This window comes from Geotrypetes seraphini, chromosome 19 (assembly GCF_902459505.1).
Source record: "Geotrypetes seraphini chromosome 19, aGeoSer1.1, whole genome shotgun sequence".
Taxonomy (NCBI): Eukaryota; Metazoa; Chordata; class Amphibia; order Gymnophiona; family Dermophiidae; genus Geotrypetes; species Geotrypetes seraphini.
Window position 1 is genome coordinate 34,526,252 of NC_047102.1, and position 14,581 is coordinate 34,540,832.

General features: G+C 38.9%; 1 protein-coding gene across 1 annotated transcript in view; it reads right to left on the bottom strand.

Annotated features, from left to right (window-relative positions):
• Positions 1-13,184, bottom strand: part of MOB2 (MOB kinase activator 2) — a 105,315-nt gene extending 92,131 nt beyond the window's left edge. Inside the window, exon 1 of the mRNA XM_033928043.1 lies at positions 12,930-13,184. Within this exon, the coding sequence (XP_033783934.1) occupies positions 12,930-12,946 (17 nt within the window). The 5' untranslated portion in view covers positions 12,947-13,184. The remainder of the gene's footprint in view (positions 1-12,929) is intronic.
• Positions 13,185-14,581: the final 1,397 nt, after the last annotated feature.

Sequence of the window (14,581 nt, forward strand, 5' to 3'; positions counted from 1 at the left end):
AAACTTCATCACTCCAGTGGTGGACTAGAGGAGTTCTTTGTTACCTTGCACCAAAGAGTCTTGGGTTTGACTCCCGTGCCAGGATGTTTCAATTTTAAATCCAAATCAAAGCATGAAAGGTATAAAGGGAAGAAACCGAGAGACTCTAGTACCTGCCTCACTGGTGGCTCAATGGATAAAGCACTTCCACTTGATACAGGAGATTGTGGGTTCGAGTCCAGCTTAGCCAGAGGCTAGGTGGGACCAGAGCTGGTAAGTAGATGGGTTGAAGGGGGGGTTTGTCAGAAACTAGGTGGAAACAGAGAAGGAGGTTAGATAGATCCTGAAGAGGTGGTGGGGACTAGGCAGACCAGGGGTAGGAGGGGCCCGGGTATCTCTGTGTTTCAAGTATACTTTGTGAAAATTAATAACCTTTGCTACTTTTTACTATGAATGGACTACATTTGAGTAAAACTACCCTCTTCTCTTCGAGCAGTATCAACCCCTACTTCTTAGCTGAGACTTGAACCCTCAGTCTCCTGTTACTAACCCAGCACACAACTCTTTAAACATCAAGAGCTTTTCAGAACTTATAGTTATCCATTTTCAGAACTTATATTTATCCATTTCTGGGTTCAAATCCTAATAGCTGACACACACACACAAAAAAAAAAAAAAAAAAAGATTTGAGCTCTCAGCCCTCCTGTTACTACCATCTTCTCTTCTCATCCTTATTCCTTCTCTGAGGCTTGAACCCTCAGCCTCTTCTTTTGGAACCATATCAGCCCTACTCCTTAGCTGAGAATTGAACCCTCAACCATCTGTTACTAACCCAGCACTCAACCCTTGAGCCAGCTGGGCTTTCACACTAAGAGCTTTTCGGAACTTATATTTATCCATTTCTTTGTTCAAATCCTAGTAGTTGATGCAAAATAGACTTGAACTCTCAGCCTCTTCTCTTGGAGCATATCAGCTCTGCTCCTTAGCTGAGGCTTGAACCCTCAACTTCTTGTTACTAACCCAGCACACAACCCTTGAGCCAACCAGGTTTTCACATCAGCAGCTTTTCGGAACTTATATTTATCTATTTCTGGGTTCAACTCCTAGTAGTTGACACAAAAAACATCAGACTACAATCTAATGTTGGCATAGCAGTACCAGAGGGATGATCCAGTGGTGACTGTGAGTACTGCATGCTAGAGACAATTATTCAAGTTCAAGTGGATCATAGAAGTGAATGCATGTGAGGCCTCTGGCAGGTGCTTCAAATGGACAATCAAGTGGACTTATCTCCTGTTTTGTTAGGCTTGTGTGATGCCTGTTGGAACATTCTCTTATCTTCCTTTCCTTAGCCCTGACGGTTACATCTATGAGAAGGAAGCAATCCTAGAATACATTTTGCACCAGAAGAAGGAGATTACCCTGCAGCTGAAGGTACGTTGGTCATGGCTGATTTTCCTAGCGGGCAAAGTTAGTGGAGAAACACCATTGCTAAGCTGTTATTAGACAAGCTGTAAGGACCCTTCACAATATGAATCCTGAGGACTAGCAAGAGAAAGTTTGGCTGTGTGAGGGATTGCTATTGAAAAGCACTGATGCAGTTGGCTGGGGTAGGGGAGGGTTTAGCTTTTACCCACATAAGGCAGAAATGAACACATGAATGAGCATTCAGTGGGGGTATTCTCATACCTGCTTGAAACCTGCCGCATCTCTGAAAGGATCATAAGCAGGGGCTCAGAGTCACAATTTCAGAAATCCCAGCGCTATTGTAAAGTCCCCTTACTTGTGATGTCCTGTCTGTCTGTCCAAATTAGATTGTAAGCTCTTCTGAGCAGGGGCTGTCTATTGAATGTTAAATGTACAGTGCTGCATACGCCTTTCAGTGCTATAGAAATGATAAATAGTAAATAGTAGTGTTCATAATAAGCCTCAAGACCTCGATAGTGGTGCGTTTCACGTGAAGACTCTCGCCTCACAATTTGCTTGCATTGTCATTGGTCACGGAGAGAGTGTTTCAGGTCACAAATACCCCGATGTCCTTTAATATTTGAAAAACATTTATATGAAGAATAAAGTACATCGGGGTATTTGTGATCTGAAACATTCTCTCCATGCAAGCAAATTGTGAGGCGAGAGTCTTCACGTGAAACAAGTCCCTGCCAAGGTTTATTATAGGTCTGAGGACTTTATAACAGCACTGGCATCTCTGTGAGGAGACGGATGAGTTTGGGTGCTTGAGGGGGAAGGTGTCCTGGGTTACTTTTTTTCCTTCTCCTTGCCATTTCTGGCTGTGCAGGCATATGAAAAGCAGAGGAGCGAGCTGAAGATGGAGCAAGAGGAGCTGAGCAAAGCAGCCAAAGAGTCGCAAGTGAAAGGCTTTCTGGAGAAAGAAATGTCCATTGTCCTCAAACCTCTGAACCCTTTGACCGCATTGCCAGGTACTGTGACTTAGAAAATTCAGACTCTATCTTTCATGCTTGAAGCTGGCTTCGTATGCTGTCCAACATCCCGAGGGGTATCCCATATTTGTACACATGTAATCATGGGCAAATTGGCTATGTGAAAATACACCAACTTAAATAGAAGAAAACAACAATTTGTTCAAATAACAATTGTATGAACCAAAGAACAAATTGATATCAAGTCAGATTAATTAAGCAGCCCTCAATTACCCAAGGCACTACTGAAATGATTTTTCTTGCCCTTACTGGGGTGGTAAATTCATCATTGGTCTTGGTAAAGTGACATGTGCTCAAATATTTTTTATAATCTTAATTTGATACCATTTAATAAATATAAAGTGCATTTAGTGCTTAAAGTGCTAAAGAAAGGAAGGGACTTATCTTTTGTGCCCGACGGCTGCTCAACTGTTTCACACTCGGTTTCGTCAGGGGCTATGCCTCCTTTTTGTATATGCACTAAAAACTGAAAGAAACAAAACTTGATCATTATTTCTAAAATGTGAAAATCCTAGCAAAATCGGTTAATATTTTATTAGATGTGTTACACAAATTACTTAATTGGCAATGATTAAAAAATTCCTAAATTCCAACACTCTATTGCATATGTTGTATTATTGATATGTAAATTACTAATTCATGATAATTGAAAAATCTAACACTCTGTTGATTAATTGAACATATAACTTGCAAAAAATTAAAGATCTTATTGATTAATGAATTGATTAATTGATTGGAAAGCTCAGAATATTGATATTTCAAAATAGTATTTATGTTTAAAAGAGAATCACACCGATGTCGATATTCAACAGTATCTACTAATGCTCATTTCATAGGTTGATTCCCCCCAAAAAGTTTTATATACATTTAAATTATCTTTTGATATAAATTGATTTATTGCATATAAATATTAATTGATGATAACTATTCTACCAATGTAATGTCTAATTAAACATATAAATAGAAACCTAATTTAAGAATTATGTTTACCAGTTGAATATGTAACTTATGAAAAATTAATTGAACAGCTCAGTTTATTAATGACACAAATTGATATACTCAAGAAGAGATTGCAACAATATTATAAATCAACTGTAATGTTCTTTAAAGTGTGTATGTTAAAAATATATTTAAACAGTAAATTGCTAAAACAGTTTTTCTGCCCACATACATGAAAAATGCTTACGATTGGAAAGTTTCTGACTCAAAAAACTTTAATTGATACATCATAAAACTACAAAACTTTAACACTTTGAAAGAGATAATAATTTCATAAGCTACGATATATGGAAATTGATGGAGAATATAATTCATCATAAAACTACAAAACTTTAACACTTTGAAAGAGATAATAATTTCATAAGCTACGATATATGGAAATTGATGGAGAATATAATTCATCATAAAACTACAAAACTTTAACACTTTGAAAGAGATAATAATTTCATAAGCTACGATATATGGAAATTGATGGAGAATATAATTCATCATAAAACTACAAAACTTTAACACTTTGAAAGAGATAATAATTTCATAAGCTACGATATATGGAAATTGATGGAGAATTATATTCTCCATCAATTTCCTTACATCGTAGCTTTTGAAATTATTATCTCTTTCAAAGTGTTAAAGTTTTGTAGTTTTATGATGAATTATATTCTCCATCAATTTCCTTACATCGTAGCTTTTGAAATTATTCTCTCTTTCAAAGTGTTAAAGTTTTGTAGTTTTATGATGAATTATATTCTCCATCAATTTCCTTACATCGTAGCTTTTGAAATTATTATCTCTTTCAAAGTGTTAAAGTTTTGTAGTTTTATGATGAATTATATTCTCCATCAATTTCCATATATCGTAGCTTATGAAATTATTATCTCTTTCAAAGTGTTAAAGTTTTGTAGTTTTATGATGTATCAATTAAAGTTTTTTGAGTCAGAAACTTTCCAATCGTAAGCATTTTTCATGTATGTGGGCAGAAAAACTGTTTTAGCAATTTACTGTTTAAATATATTTTTAACATACACACTTTAAAGAACATTACAGTTGATTTATAATATTGTTGCAATCTCTTCTTGAGTATATCAATTTGTGTCATTAATAAACTGAGCTGTTCAATTAATTTTTCATAAGTTACATATTCAACTGGTAAACATAATTCTTAAATTAGGTTTCTATTTATATGTTTAATTAGACATTACATTGGTAGAATAGTTATCATCAATTAATATTTATATGCAATAAATCAATTTATATCAAAAGATAATTTAAATGTATATAAAACTTTTTTGGGGGAATCAACCTATGAAATGAGCATTAGTAGATACTGTTGAATATCGACATCGGTGTGATTCTCTTTTAAACATAAATACTATTTTGAAATATCAATATTCTGAGCTTTCCAATCAATTAATCAATTCATTAATCAATAAGATCTTTAATTTTTTGCAAGTTATATGTTCAATTAATCAACAGAGTGTTAGATTTTTCAATTATCATGAATTAGTAATTTACATATCAATAATACAACATATGCAATAGAGTGTTGGAATTTAGGAATTTTTTAATCATTGCCAATTAAGTAATTTGTGTAACACATCTAATAAAATATTAACCGATTTTGCTAGGATTTTCACATTTTAGAAATAATGATCAAGTTTTGTTTCTTTCAGTTTTTAGTGCATATACAAAAAGGAGGCATAGCCCCTGACGAAACCGAGTGTGAAACAGTTGAGCAGCCGTCGGGCACAAAAGATAAGTCCCTTCCTTTCTTTAGCACTTTAAGCACTAAATGCACTTTATATTTATTAAATGGTATCAAATTAAGATTATAAAAAATATTTGAGCACATGTCACTTTACCAAGACCAATGATGAATTTACCACCCCAGTAAGGGCATGAAAAATCATTTCAGTAGTGCCTTGGGTAATTGAGGGCTGCTTAATTAATCTGACTTGATATCAATTTGTTCTTTGGTTCATACATATGTGAAAGGACACCCACTCATATAGTGTGCAGGGGATAGACGCGGTACGTAAAAACGTATGCATTCCATGCAAGAAAATATGCTACTTGGGCGCAAAAGCTTGGGCATCCTTGCTTGTATTCGATGTGGCAATGAATCCCCTGCCTTGAACAGAGCCTGATGTACAGAACTTAATTCTGCTTCTTTTAACTCATAGTTCCTCCTTTTTTTTCCAGATTGAACATGGCCAGTGCAAAAGTCTGCTTTAGTCAGCGAAGAGCCTGTCAATTCCTGCTTTTTGGGATATTGTATGGCAGCAGTGTGTATGTTTGTGTAATATTTAGCTCACGCCTTTTCAACAGTCACTCAAAACAAGGTAACATGGTAAATGATGGCAGATAGAGACCCAAATGGCCCATCCAGTCTGCCCAACCATTCACGCTCTATAAATTAATCATTTAATTTAAATGGTCCTTTTCTGTAGATATTTCTTGGCCAGAAACCTAGAGCTCCAGCAAATAGAACCTAAGCAGTATCATTGTCAGGCATCAATGATATGCATCTTGGTTTAATGGGTTCGATATTACTATTATTACGCCAGTTCATTCATCTGCCACTCTTGGGGAGGGCGGTGGATAGGAGATGATGCACTTATACTCCCCTTTTCCACCCCAAATATTCTGGGACATGCTTCTTCTCAGGAGGCACCAGCCTAAGGCCCAGAAGTAGCCTTAGGTGGGCCTAGGCGGCCCTACGCACCTCCCTAAGCCCGCGGTAGACGTCTGCAATGTAGGCCAGCAAAATTCTGGCCTACATTGTAAGCAAGACGCAGCCACTGAGCTTATCGCGGCATGGGATCTCACTGCCACGATAAGTTTAGCAGCCGCCCATCCCCCCCATACTTCACCCGCAGGAGAGATGCCCAATCCTTCCTGCCAGAATCCCCCCTCCCCGAACGATGCCCAGTCCCTCCTGCCAACACCCACCGCAAACTCCCCCCAACGATCATGGCAGGAGAGATCCAAGTTCCAAGTTTGTTAAAATTGGATATATAATAGCTGTCTAAGCGGTATACAAAGTTACAATATAAAAGGTTTTAAAAAAATAAAATTTTGAGGAATAAAATGAAGACACAAGACCATAGCACAACATACAGGAACAAATGGAAGGGAGGGCTGAACTACAATTGAGAATAGGATAGAAGAATAATGGATAGAACATTAGGGGGAATAGGTATGTTCTTCCTTTGGAATCAGTGGGAATAGGGATGTCGAGGGCGTAACAATCCTTAAAAAGGAAGGTTTTTAAATTTCCCTTAAATTTTTCAAGATTTGTCACTTCCCGTAAGTATAGTGGAAGTGTGTTCCAAATCTGCTTACCACGACGCCCAACTACAAAACATTCAGGAAAGAACTGAAAACCATACTAGTCAAGAAATTTGTCAAATGATCTAACCAAACTGTATCGACCCTTCCCAGATCCCGATGCATGCTATAGCTATCAACCTTGTAATCTCCCTGGGAATGACCAGGCTAATTTCTTGTTGTAAAGTGTAAACCACCTAGAACTAAAAGGTATTGGCAGGATAGAAGACATCAATGTAATATAATGTAAATCCAACCAAATTTTACAGGGGTGTTGTCTAGGATCTCAAATGAAACTCTGCAAAATTTTTGGGATCTATCTCAATTTGGTCAGGAGCTAGGGGTGGTTGAACAAAAGCAATCGATCCACTCCCATGCTTCGTGTGACCTAACTTTGCTTAAGTACTGCGGCAGAAGGAAACTACCTAGGAGGCTGAAATTTTACAGTTTGGTACAACACCTTGGGGCATGTTTCTGTGCCAAGTTTGAAATATTTTGCGAACGTGCTTCCATTTCTACAGGTCAGCAAAGTAGGCAAAAAATTCACAAATGAAAAAATATTTGGCACAGTTTGGCTCCATACTGCTGCTGGTAGGTAAGTCAGCTGAGGGGACAACTTTATCAGCAAACATGTACCATGAGATACTTCCAAGATTTGCAATATGAGCTTTTACAATCAAGTGAAGCTGAAGATATGACCATCCAAAAATATGGCTTTAAGCATTTATGCAAATTTTCACTGTTTTTCAGATTCAAATATCTCTAATGTGTAGGATTTTTTGTGGTTTTTTTTTTAAATATCATTTGAAAGAGCATTTTTTTTGCTACAGTAGCTATCCTGTTTCATCTTGGAGTCGAGCATGGACGGTTTTCAGTATTGGTCCATTTGACATGGAATGACCCACATTTCAAATCAGACACTGTAATCACAAAATAGAAAATAAAATTAATTTTTTTCTACCTTTTGTTGTCTGGTCACTTTATTATTCAAATCATGTTGGTCACTCTGGTTTCTGTTTGTCTTCTGTTAACTCTCTCGCCAGGGGTCTTCTGCCCATTTGACATTTTCTTCTTTCTCTATGCTCACCATCCATCTTTGGACCTTTCCTTCTACTGCCATATCCAACAATTCTTTCCCACTGTCTACCATCTCTCTCTCTCTCTCCCTGCCTTGTGCCCTGGGTCAAGCCTCTCTATTTCTGCTGCATTTGTACTTTTTTTTAAACAGAATTTTAGACCAGTTACTAGTAATATACTTGCTAAGAAAATGAGGCAATCCATAATGAACACTACTTAAAGAAAATTACATTAAAAATCAAAGGAAAATACATATGCAACAAGAACATAGCACCTAACTTATAAGTGCCCTGTATAGAATTGCCTCCTTATCTATCTATGTAAGTGCAACTGCTCAGAATTCACACACAGCTTTAAATGAATACCTATTTAGTAATTAAAGTGGCCAAAGTTACTGTATACATTTCTCTGCCACAAATTTTTTTATTTATTTATTTTTTTTAGAAAAGTTTACGTGGTCAGCCACATTAAGGCGGACAGTTACAACATGGCTATCATTTAAGATTATTTTATGATATAATACAGCCTTCTCTGTTTTTAAATAAATAAATAGCCAAAAGACTCAGATATTGTGAAAAGTCAACAATATTAACAAGGCACATTATGTCAAATGATGTATTAATAACACAGTTCAGGCTAGATAAAATGGAGGAAAAAGCCTCAGACAAGGGCCTTCCACCACCACAATAATGGAATAACATTACATTACATTAGGGACTTCTATTCCACCTATACCTTACTGTGTTATGCTTTAGTTGTAGAAGATATTAAAAGATAGATGAAAATATTTATCAACTTATCTTCTGTTGATCGGTACACCAGCGTTTCACAAATCTGCTGCCTCAGGATGTAACGCATCCGATCAAACTTTAAAAGGGACGCTATGGATGTAGGAGATGCGTTTAGCGTCCCATTTAAAGTTTGATCCGATACGTTACACCCTGAGGCAGCAGATTTGTGAAACGCTGGCCACCGTTGGTGTACCGATCAACAGAAGATAAGTTTAATATCTTCTACAAGTACAGCATAACAGTACGGTGCTTGTTTGATATCAAGGAGGTTTTCTGCCAATGAGGTGAACGCTTAACCACCGTTATTCCACCATTGTGGATCCCTTTCAATATGGTTTTAGAGCAGCGTATGGAGTTGAAACTTCATTGATATCAACAACTGATCAGATATGGAAAGGAATGAATAAGAAACAAGTGTTTTGTTTGGTGTCTTTGGATGTTCCAGGAGCTTTAGACTCTGATTTGCAAAGGTTAGGAGTAAATGGAAAGATTATGGAATAGTTTGATCTTACCTAAGGGGTAGATCCTTAAAAGTGGTAGGTAATGGGGAAGTATCAGAAAGCGTATATGTTAAATGAGGAGTTCCTCAAGGATCTGCATTGTCAGCCCTTCTTTTTCTTGAATACATGGCTTCTACAGGTGAAATATTTACAAAATTGAATGTTGAATATGAACTTTATGCAGATGATGTACATTTTTTTCTCTTGGGGGGGAGGGGGTTGAGTGAGACATTTAAAAATAGATTGTTTTCATCTATGCATTACATACAACATAAAGAGAAGCTAGCTGAAACGTAAGCACTAACTTTTCCATAAAAGGAAACATCTAAAAGGTGAAGTAGGCTGCATAAAATCTGAAATGCCTTTTTTGTTATCAATGAGAGCAGATTACCCTTGTGCACTGAATAAGAAACTACCATGAAATTCTCACGAATTCTTCCACAGCTACAAACTTGAATTCTCAGATTTCCTGAAAGTTTCCTAATTTAGGAGAGATACAGTATTTCATGAGACATCAAACGTAGGGGCCTGTTTTACAAAGCAGCGGGGCAACAGCCCTAAAGCCCTTTAAATCTCTATGGGCTAGCGTGGCTTTGTAAATAAGGTCCATAGTTAAAGCACTACAAATAAAACTGATGCTAAACACACAATTACATTCATTGTCATCTTTTAAATATGCCTTTTATGCTTGCACCAAGTTTAGCGTGGGTCATCTCTGAGAAACCAGAGTCCTATCAAGGCCAAGACATTTTGCTGTAGCAAGCAAGAAGGCAAACTTCTTCATAAGAGGGGCTGCTAAAAAGTTCTCAGCCCAATCAACTTTCTAAACTCTTAGGGTTATTTGGCCACTGTAGCTGAAAAGATTCAAGTTTATTCAAAATGTTTATATAAACCCAAATCAAGATTTCTAAGCGTTTTACAATTTGTATTAAAACGGGGAAAACAATGAACAAGTAAGTAATACATCACAAATGTGAAACAATAGGAAAGTGGGGAGAACTACAATTTAAAAGCAAAGAGAACAAGAAGGGTAAACAACAAATAGGGAAGCTAGGGGATACAGAATATTAAATACCTTTAAATTACCTTTAAAATATTACTCTTAGCATTTAAAACTCTGTCCACTAATGAAGCACAATTTATTAACAGATTTCTTATTCCTTATAATACACTACGCTCCCTCCAATCCACAAACCAAAAGCTCATAATAGTCCCTTCCTTGAAAGTTATCAGTACCAGACGTCACGATATGTTTTCAGTGATGGGCCCGCAACTATGGAACACTCAGCCTCAATATTTAAGACAGGAAAATGATCATAGCCGTTTTAAAAATAATTTAAAAAGTGTTCTCTTTAAAGATGCTTTTAATCTTTAAGTGTAAAATAGTTATCCTCCAGGCTTATACTATTCCCTCCCTAAGTGTTTCCCATCTGTGGCTCTTTCTATTTTAAAGCACTGATTTGTAACTTTATTCCTCCGTTCCTTGTGTATCAATTGGTCTGTAAGTTTGTCAGTCTAACCCATTATTTTGTTTTAAAATTTTAACTAACATGTTTAAACATATTTTATTGTAACTCGCTTAGTAAATTGGAATAAGCGATTTATCAAATCAAAATAAAACTTAAAACTTCAACAGTTATATGCATCTCGGAAGAGATAGCACTTTAAAATTTCCCTTTAATTTATCATGGTTTTTTTCTGCCCTGATATGAAGTGGTAGGGAATTCCATACTGTGGGGGTCGTAATTGCCAACGAAGTGGCCCGACGTGTGCCGATAATTTTCAGGGATGGTGTATAAAGAAGATGTTTAGATGAAGATTGTTATTTTGCACAGTGCCAAGTTGCAGAATTGTAATGCTATGTTTTGACATTGTTTCATATCATTGACTGAACCATGCCAACAAAAAGTGTGGAATTTTCAAGTGTGGAGCTCTGAGCCATCGTGAAGTTCCTATTCCTGCAGAAGAAAACTTCAACGGAAATCCATGAACGTATGATATAAACACTGAGTGACAAATGCCCATTATACTCAACAGTGAAGAAGTGATGTGCAAACTTTCAGGGTGAAGATTTCATGACCAAAGACACAGCAAGGTCTGGGAGGCCTCAAACGGTGTCAACTCCTGAAATTGTTGACTATGTTCATGACCTGATTTTGGCAGATTGGCAAATATAAGCTAAAATAACTGTCAAGACACTATAGATACCCAGGGAACGTGTATAATCCAAGCAGAAGCTGTGAGCCAAGTGGGTGCCCAAATGTTTTAAAGCTGACAAGAAACAACATCAAGTGGACACTTCCAAGCTAATTTTGAAACATTTTCAGCAAGCTGGTACCAATTTTTGGGAACGACTAGTTACTGTTGATGAGACATGGTTATACCACTAGGATCCTGAGATTAAAAATACCAGTCCATGCAATGGCGGCACCTAGGTTCTCCAAGGCCAAGGAAACTGAAGACCCAAAAGATTAAGCAGAGAAGGTCAAGGCCACAGTGTTTTGGGATCAGGAAGGTGTTATAATGACTATCTTCCAAGGGGCTAAACAGTTAATGCAGAATACTACTGTAACTTGCTGTGCAGATTAAAGAAGGAATTGAAAGAAAAAAGGAGAGGGAACTTGCGGAAAGGAGTTCTCTCTTTGCAAGACAATGCACCTGCTCACAAGGCTGGCAAAATGGTGATGAGTCAATCACGCACGAGACAAAGACCCACCGACAATGCCACTAAGACAATTGTGCGGAGAACTACCGGATTCAGTTTATAATGGCAAAATAAACATAAGCAAATACATACTGAATATAAATAAATAATACATTCAAAAATGCATATAAAGTAATACATGCTAGATGTAGAGACTCCACCCCTGATCAGAGTAATTGTTTTAAAGGCATTAAAGAAACAACATTTGCGAAAGAAGCACCCTTCTAAATGATAAAACTATACTCATTTTCGGTATTTTAGCATCTCTGCAAATCCCAAACGAAACATCTTACAACATGGTGCTATTAGATGGTCATCTTGAACATTTCTTTCAAAGTCCACATAACTTTGATCAACGATTATTTATTTCCCCACCCTCTTCTTGCATTGTGACTCAAAACAAAACAAAACATCTCACTTAAAGAGTAAGGTTATATTGTAAATTGTTTGGTGGTAGAAGAGGACAACAAAAACAAAACTGCATTAACTGTTTAATCACTTTAGAATCTACCTAGCACCATCAAGAGCCATCAGTGCAAGTGCCAACTGTTCCTACAGGATATGAACATCAAGCATCTCAATTTAATGAGCTTGTGCACATTCCTCACATGTGAGGTAGATTTACAGGAAGTATAAACCGGATCTGCGTACAAATCTTAGCACAGCTGGATCAGATGCATTCTCCATTAGCTGCAACTTTCAGCTGTTACACAATTCTTGCAGCAGCTCCTTTAAGTGGAATGCATCTGATCCAACGGTACTCAGATATATAAAAGATGGATTCTCCCATCTTTGGAGCTTCTTGCACCCTGCAAACTTCTCCAAAAGGGGCAAAGCCAGATCTTCTGGGTCCATCAGATCTCAAAGCAGAGTCCCTGCAGAAGCTCCATTATTATCTCTACCCTAATGAGGCGATGTCTGCTGCGCCAACATCCGGCATTGCAATTCTGTCATTCACTTTGGGAACTTTGCAGACTTTCAATTTAAACGCGCTTCCCAAAGTGGCTCCACGTGCATCCTATCCTGCATGCTTGCTTGCACCCCCTCCCCCCAGTCTAATCCAGGGGCAGGTGCGCGCGTGGCCGCCACTCACCCCATGAGCCAGTCCATGGCGCTTCGGTGCTCGGGACGGCTCGGAGCCTCCTGTCTCTCTCTCGCGCGCGCTAGGTCTCGTGCAGCGCGGACTCTTTAGATCATCCCGGTGCCGCCGCCGCCTCCTCAACGGGCCGGGACTCGCCCTCCCCGTCCCCCTCGCGGCCCCTGGCGCTGCGAGCTCCGACCGACCAACCAACCGACCGACGGAGCGGCCGGAAGTAAACACGCGCGGCGCCCGCCCCTTCCCTGCCTCTCGCGCGCACTCCTCGCCGACCAGAGCCCCACTCACTTCCGCGTCCCGGGCGAGGCACGCACGGCCGTGCCCACGCCCACGCCCCTTACGTCACGCATGCGCGCAGGCCTTGGCGGAAGAGGTGTCTGGGAATGGATGGCGCTTGGAAAGCGGGGGTGTCAGAGGGCTGCAATCCAGTCGGGTTTTCAGGATTTCCCCCCAATGAATATGCAGGAGATCGATTTGCATGCACTGGATGCTAATAGATCTCATGCATATTCAGTGGGGAAAACCTGAACACCGGACTGGATTACGGCCCTGGTCTAGGACAGAGGTAGGCAATTTCAGTCCTCGAGAGCCGGAGCCAGATCAGGTTTTCAGGATCTCCACAATGAGATGGATTTGCATGCACTGCCTCCTTGAGATGCAAATCAATCTCATGCTTATTTATTGTGGAGATCCTGAAAACCTGACCTGGCTCCGGCTCTCGAGGACCGGAATGGCCTACCCCTGGTCTAGGACCTTTGTGTTTTGTTTTGGTTTTGTCTTTATAAGGCAGGTAGGACGAAATCAGTGGTTCCCAACCCTGTCCTGGAGGACCATCAGCCAGTCGGGTTTTTGGGATAGCCCTAATGAATATGCATGGAGAGAGATTTGCATATAATGGAGGTGACAGACATGCAAATCTGCTCCATGCATATTCATTAAAGCTATCCTGAAAACCTGACTGGCTGGTGGTCCTCCAGGACAGGGTTGGGAACCACTGGACTAAATTATTCAGAACATTGACCCTTTTGTAAAAGAGAAAGAGATTGAGTGTTTAGCCTGGTAACTTAAAATAACCTACCTGAAATATTTAAAATGATACAGACACAACTTTTGGCAGAAAGCCTAGGTTTCCCTGGTTGTGTTTTTTTTTTCTTTTTTGGGGGGGGTGGTTTCATGGTTTCATTCATTAGGAGCATCGTCATATTAAGCGAAGGCTCTTAGTCTCAACGCTGTTTGAGCCCTTTCTCTCATTAGCGCTTCAGTACCAATGCACTTACTATGGTGGTCACTATTTCAATTAGAAGTTAGCCTAAGGGGGGGAAAAACTGGCCCTAGTAATAGGAAGTGAGGCTTAGAAACCCCAACAAAAGATTTTCCAGACCCATGAAAACGTAACCTGTATCCCTTCCCAATCCTTAGAAAAAAGGAAGTCTCTCTGGATAAGTGAACACTAATTTGCCCTGTGATTTGGTGACCTAGAGCAGTGGTTCCCAACCCTATCCTGGAGGACCACCAGGCCAATCGGGTTTTCAGGATAGCCCTAATGAATATGCATGAAGCAGATTTGCATGCATGCCACTTATATTATATGCATTCATTAGGGCTAGCCTGAAAACCCAATTGGCCTGGTGGTCCTCCAGGATAGGGTT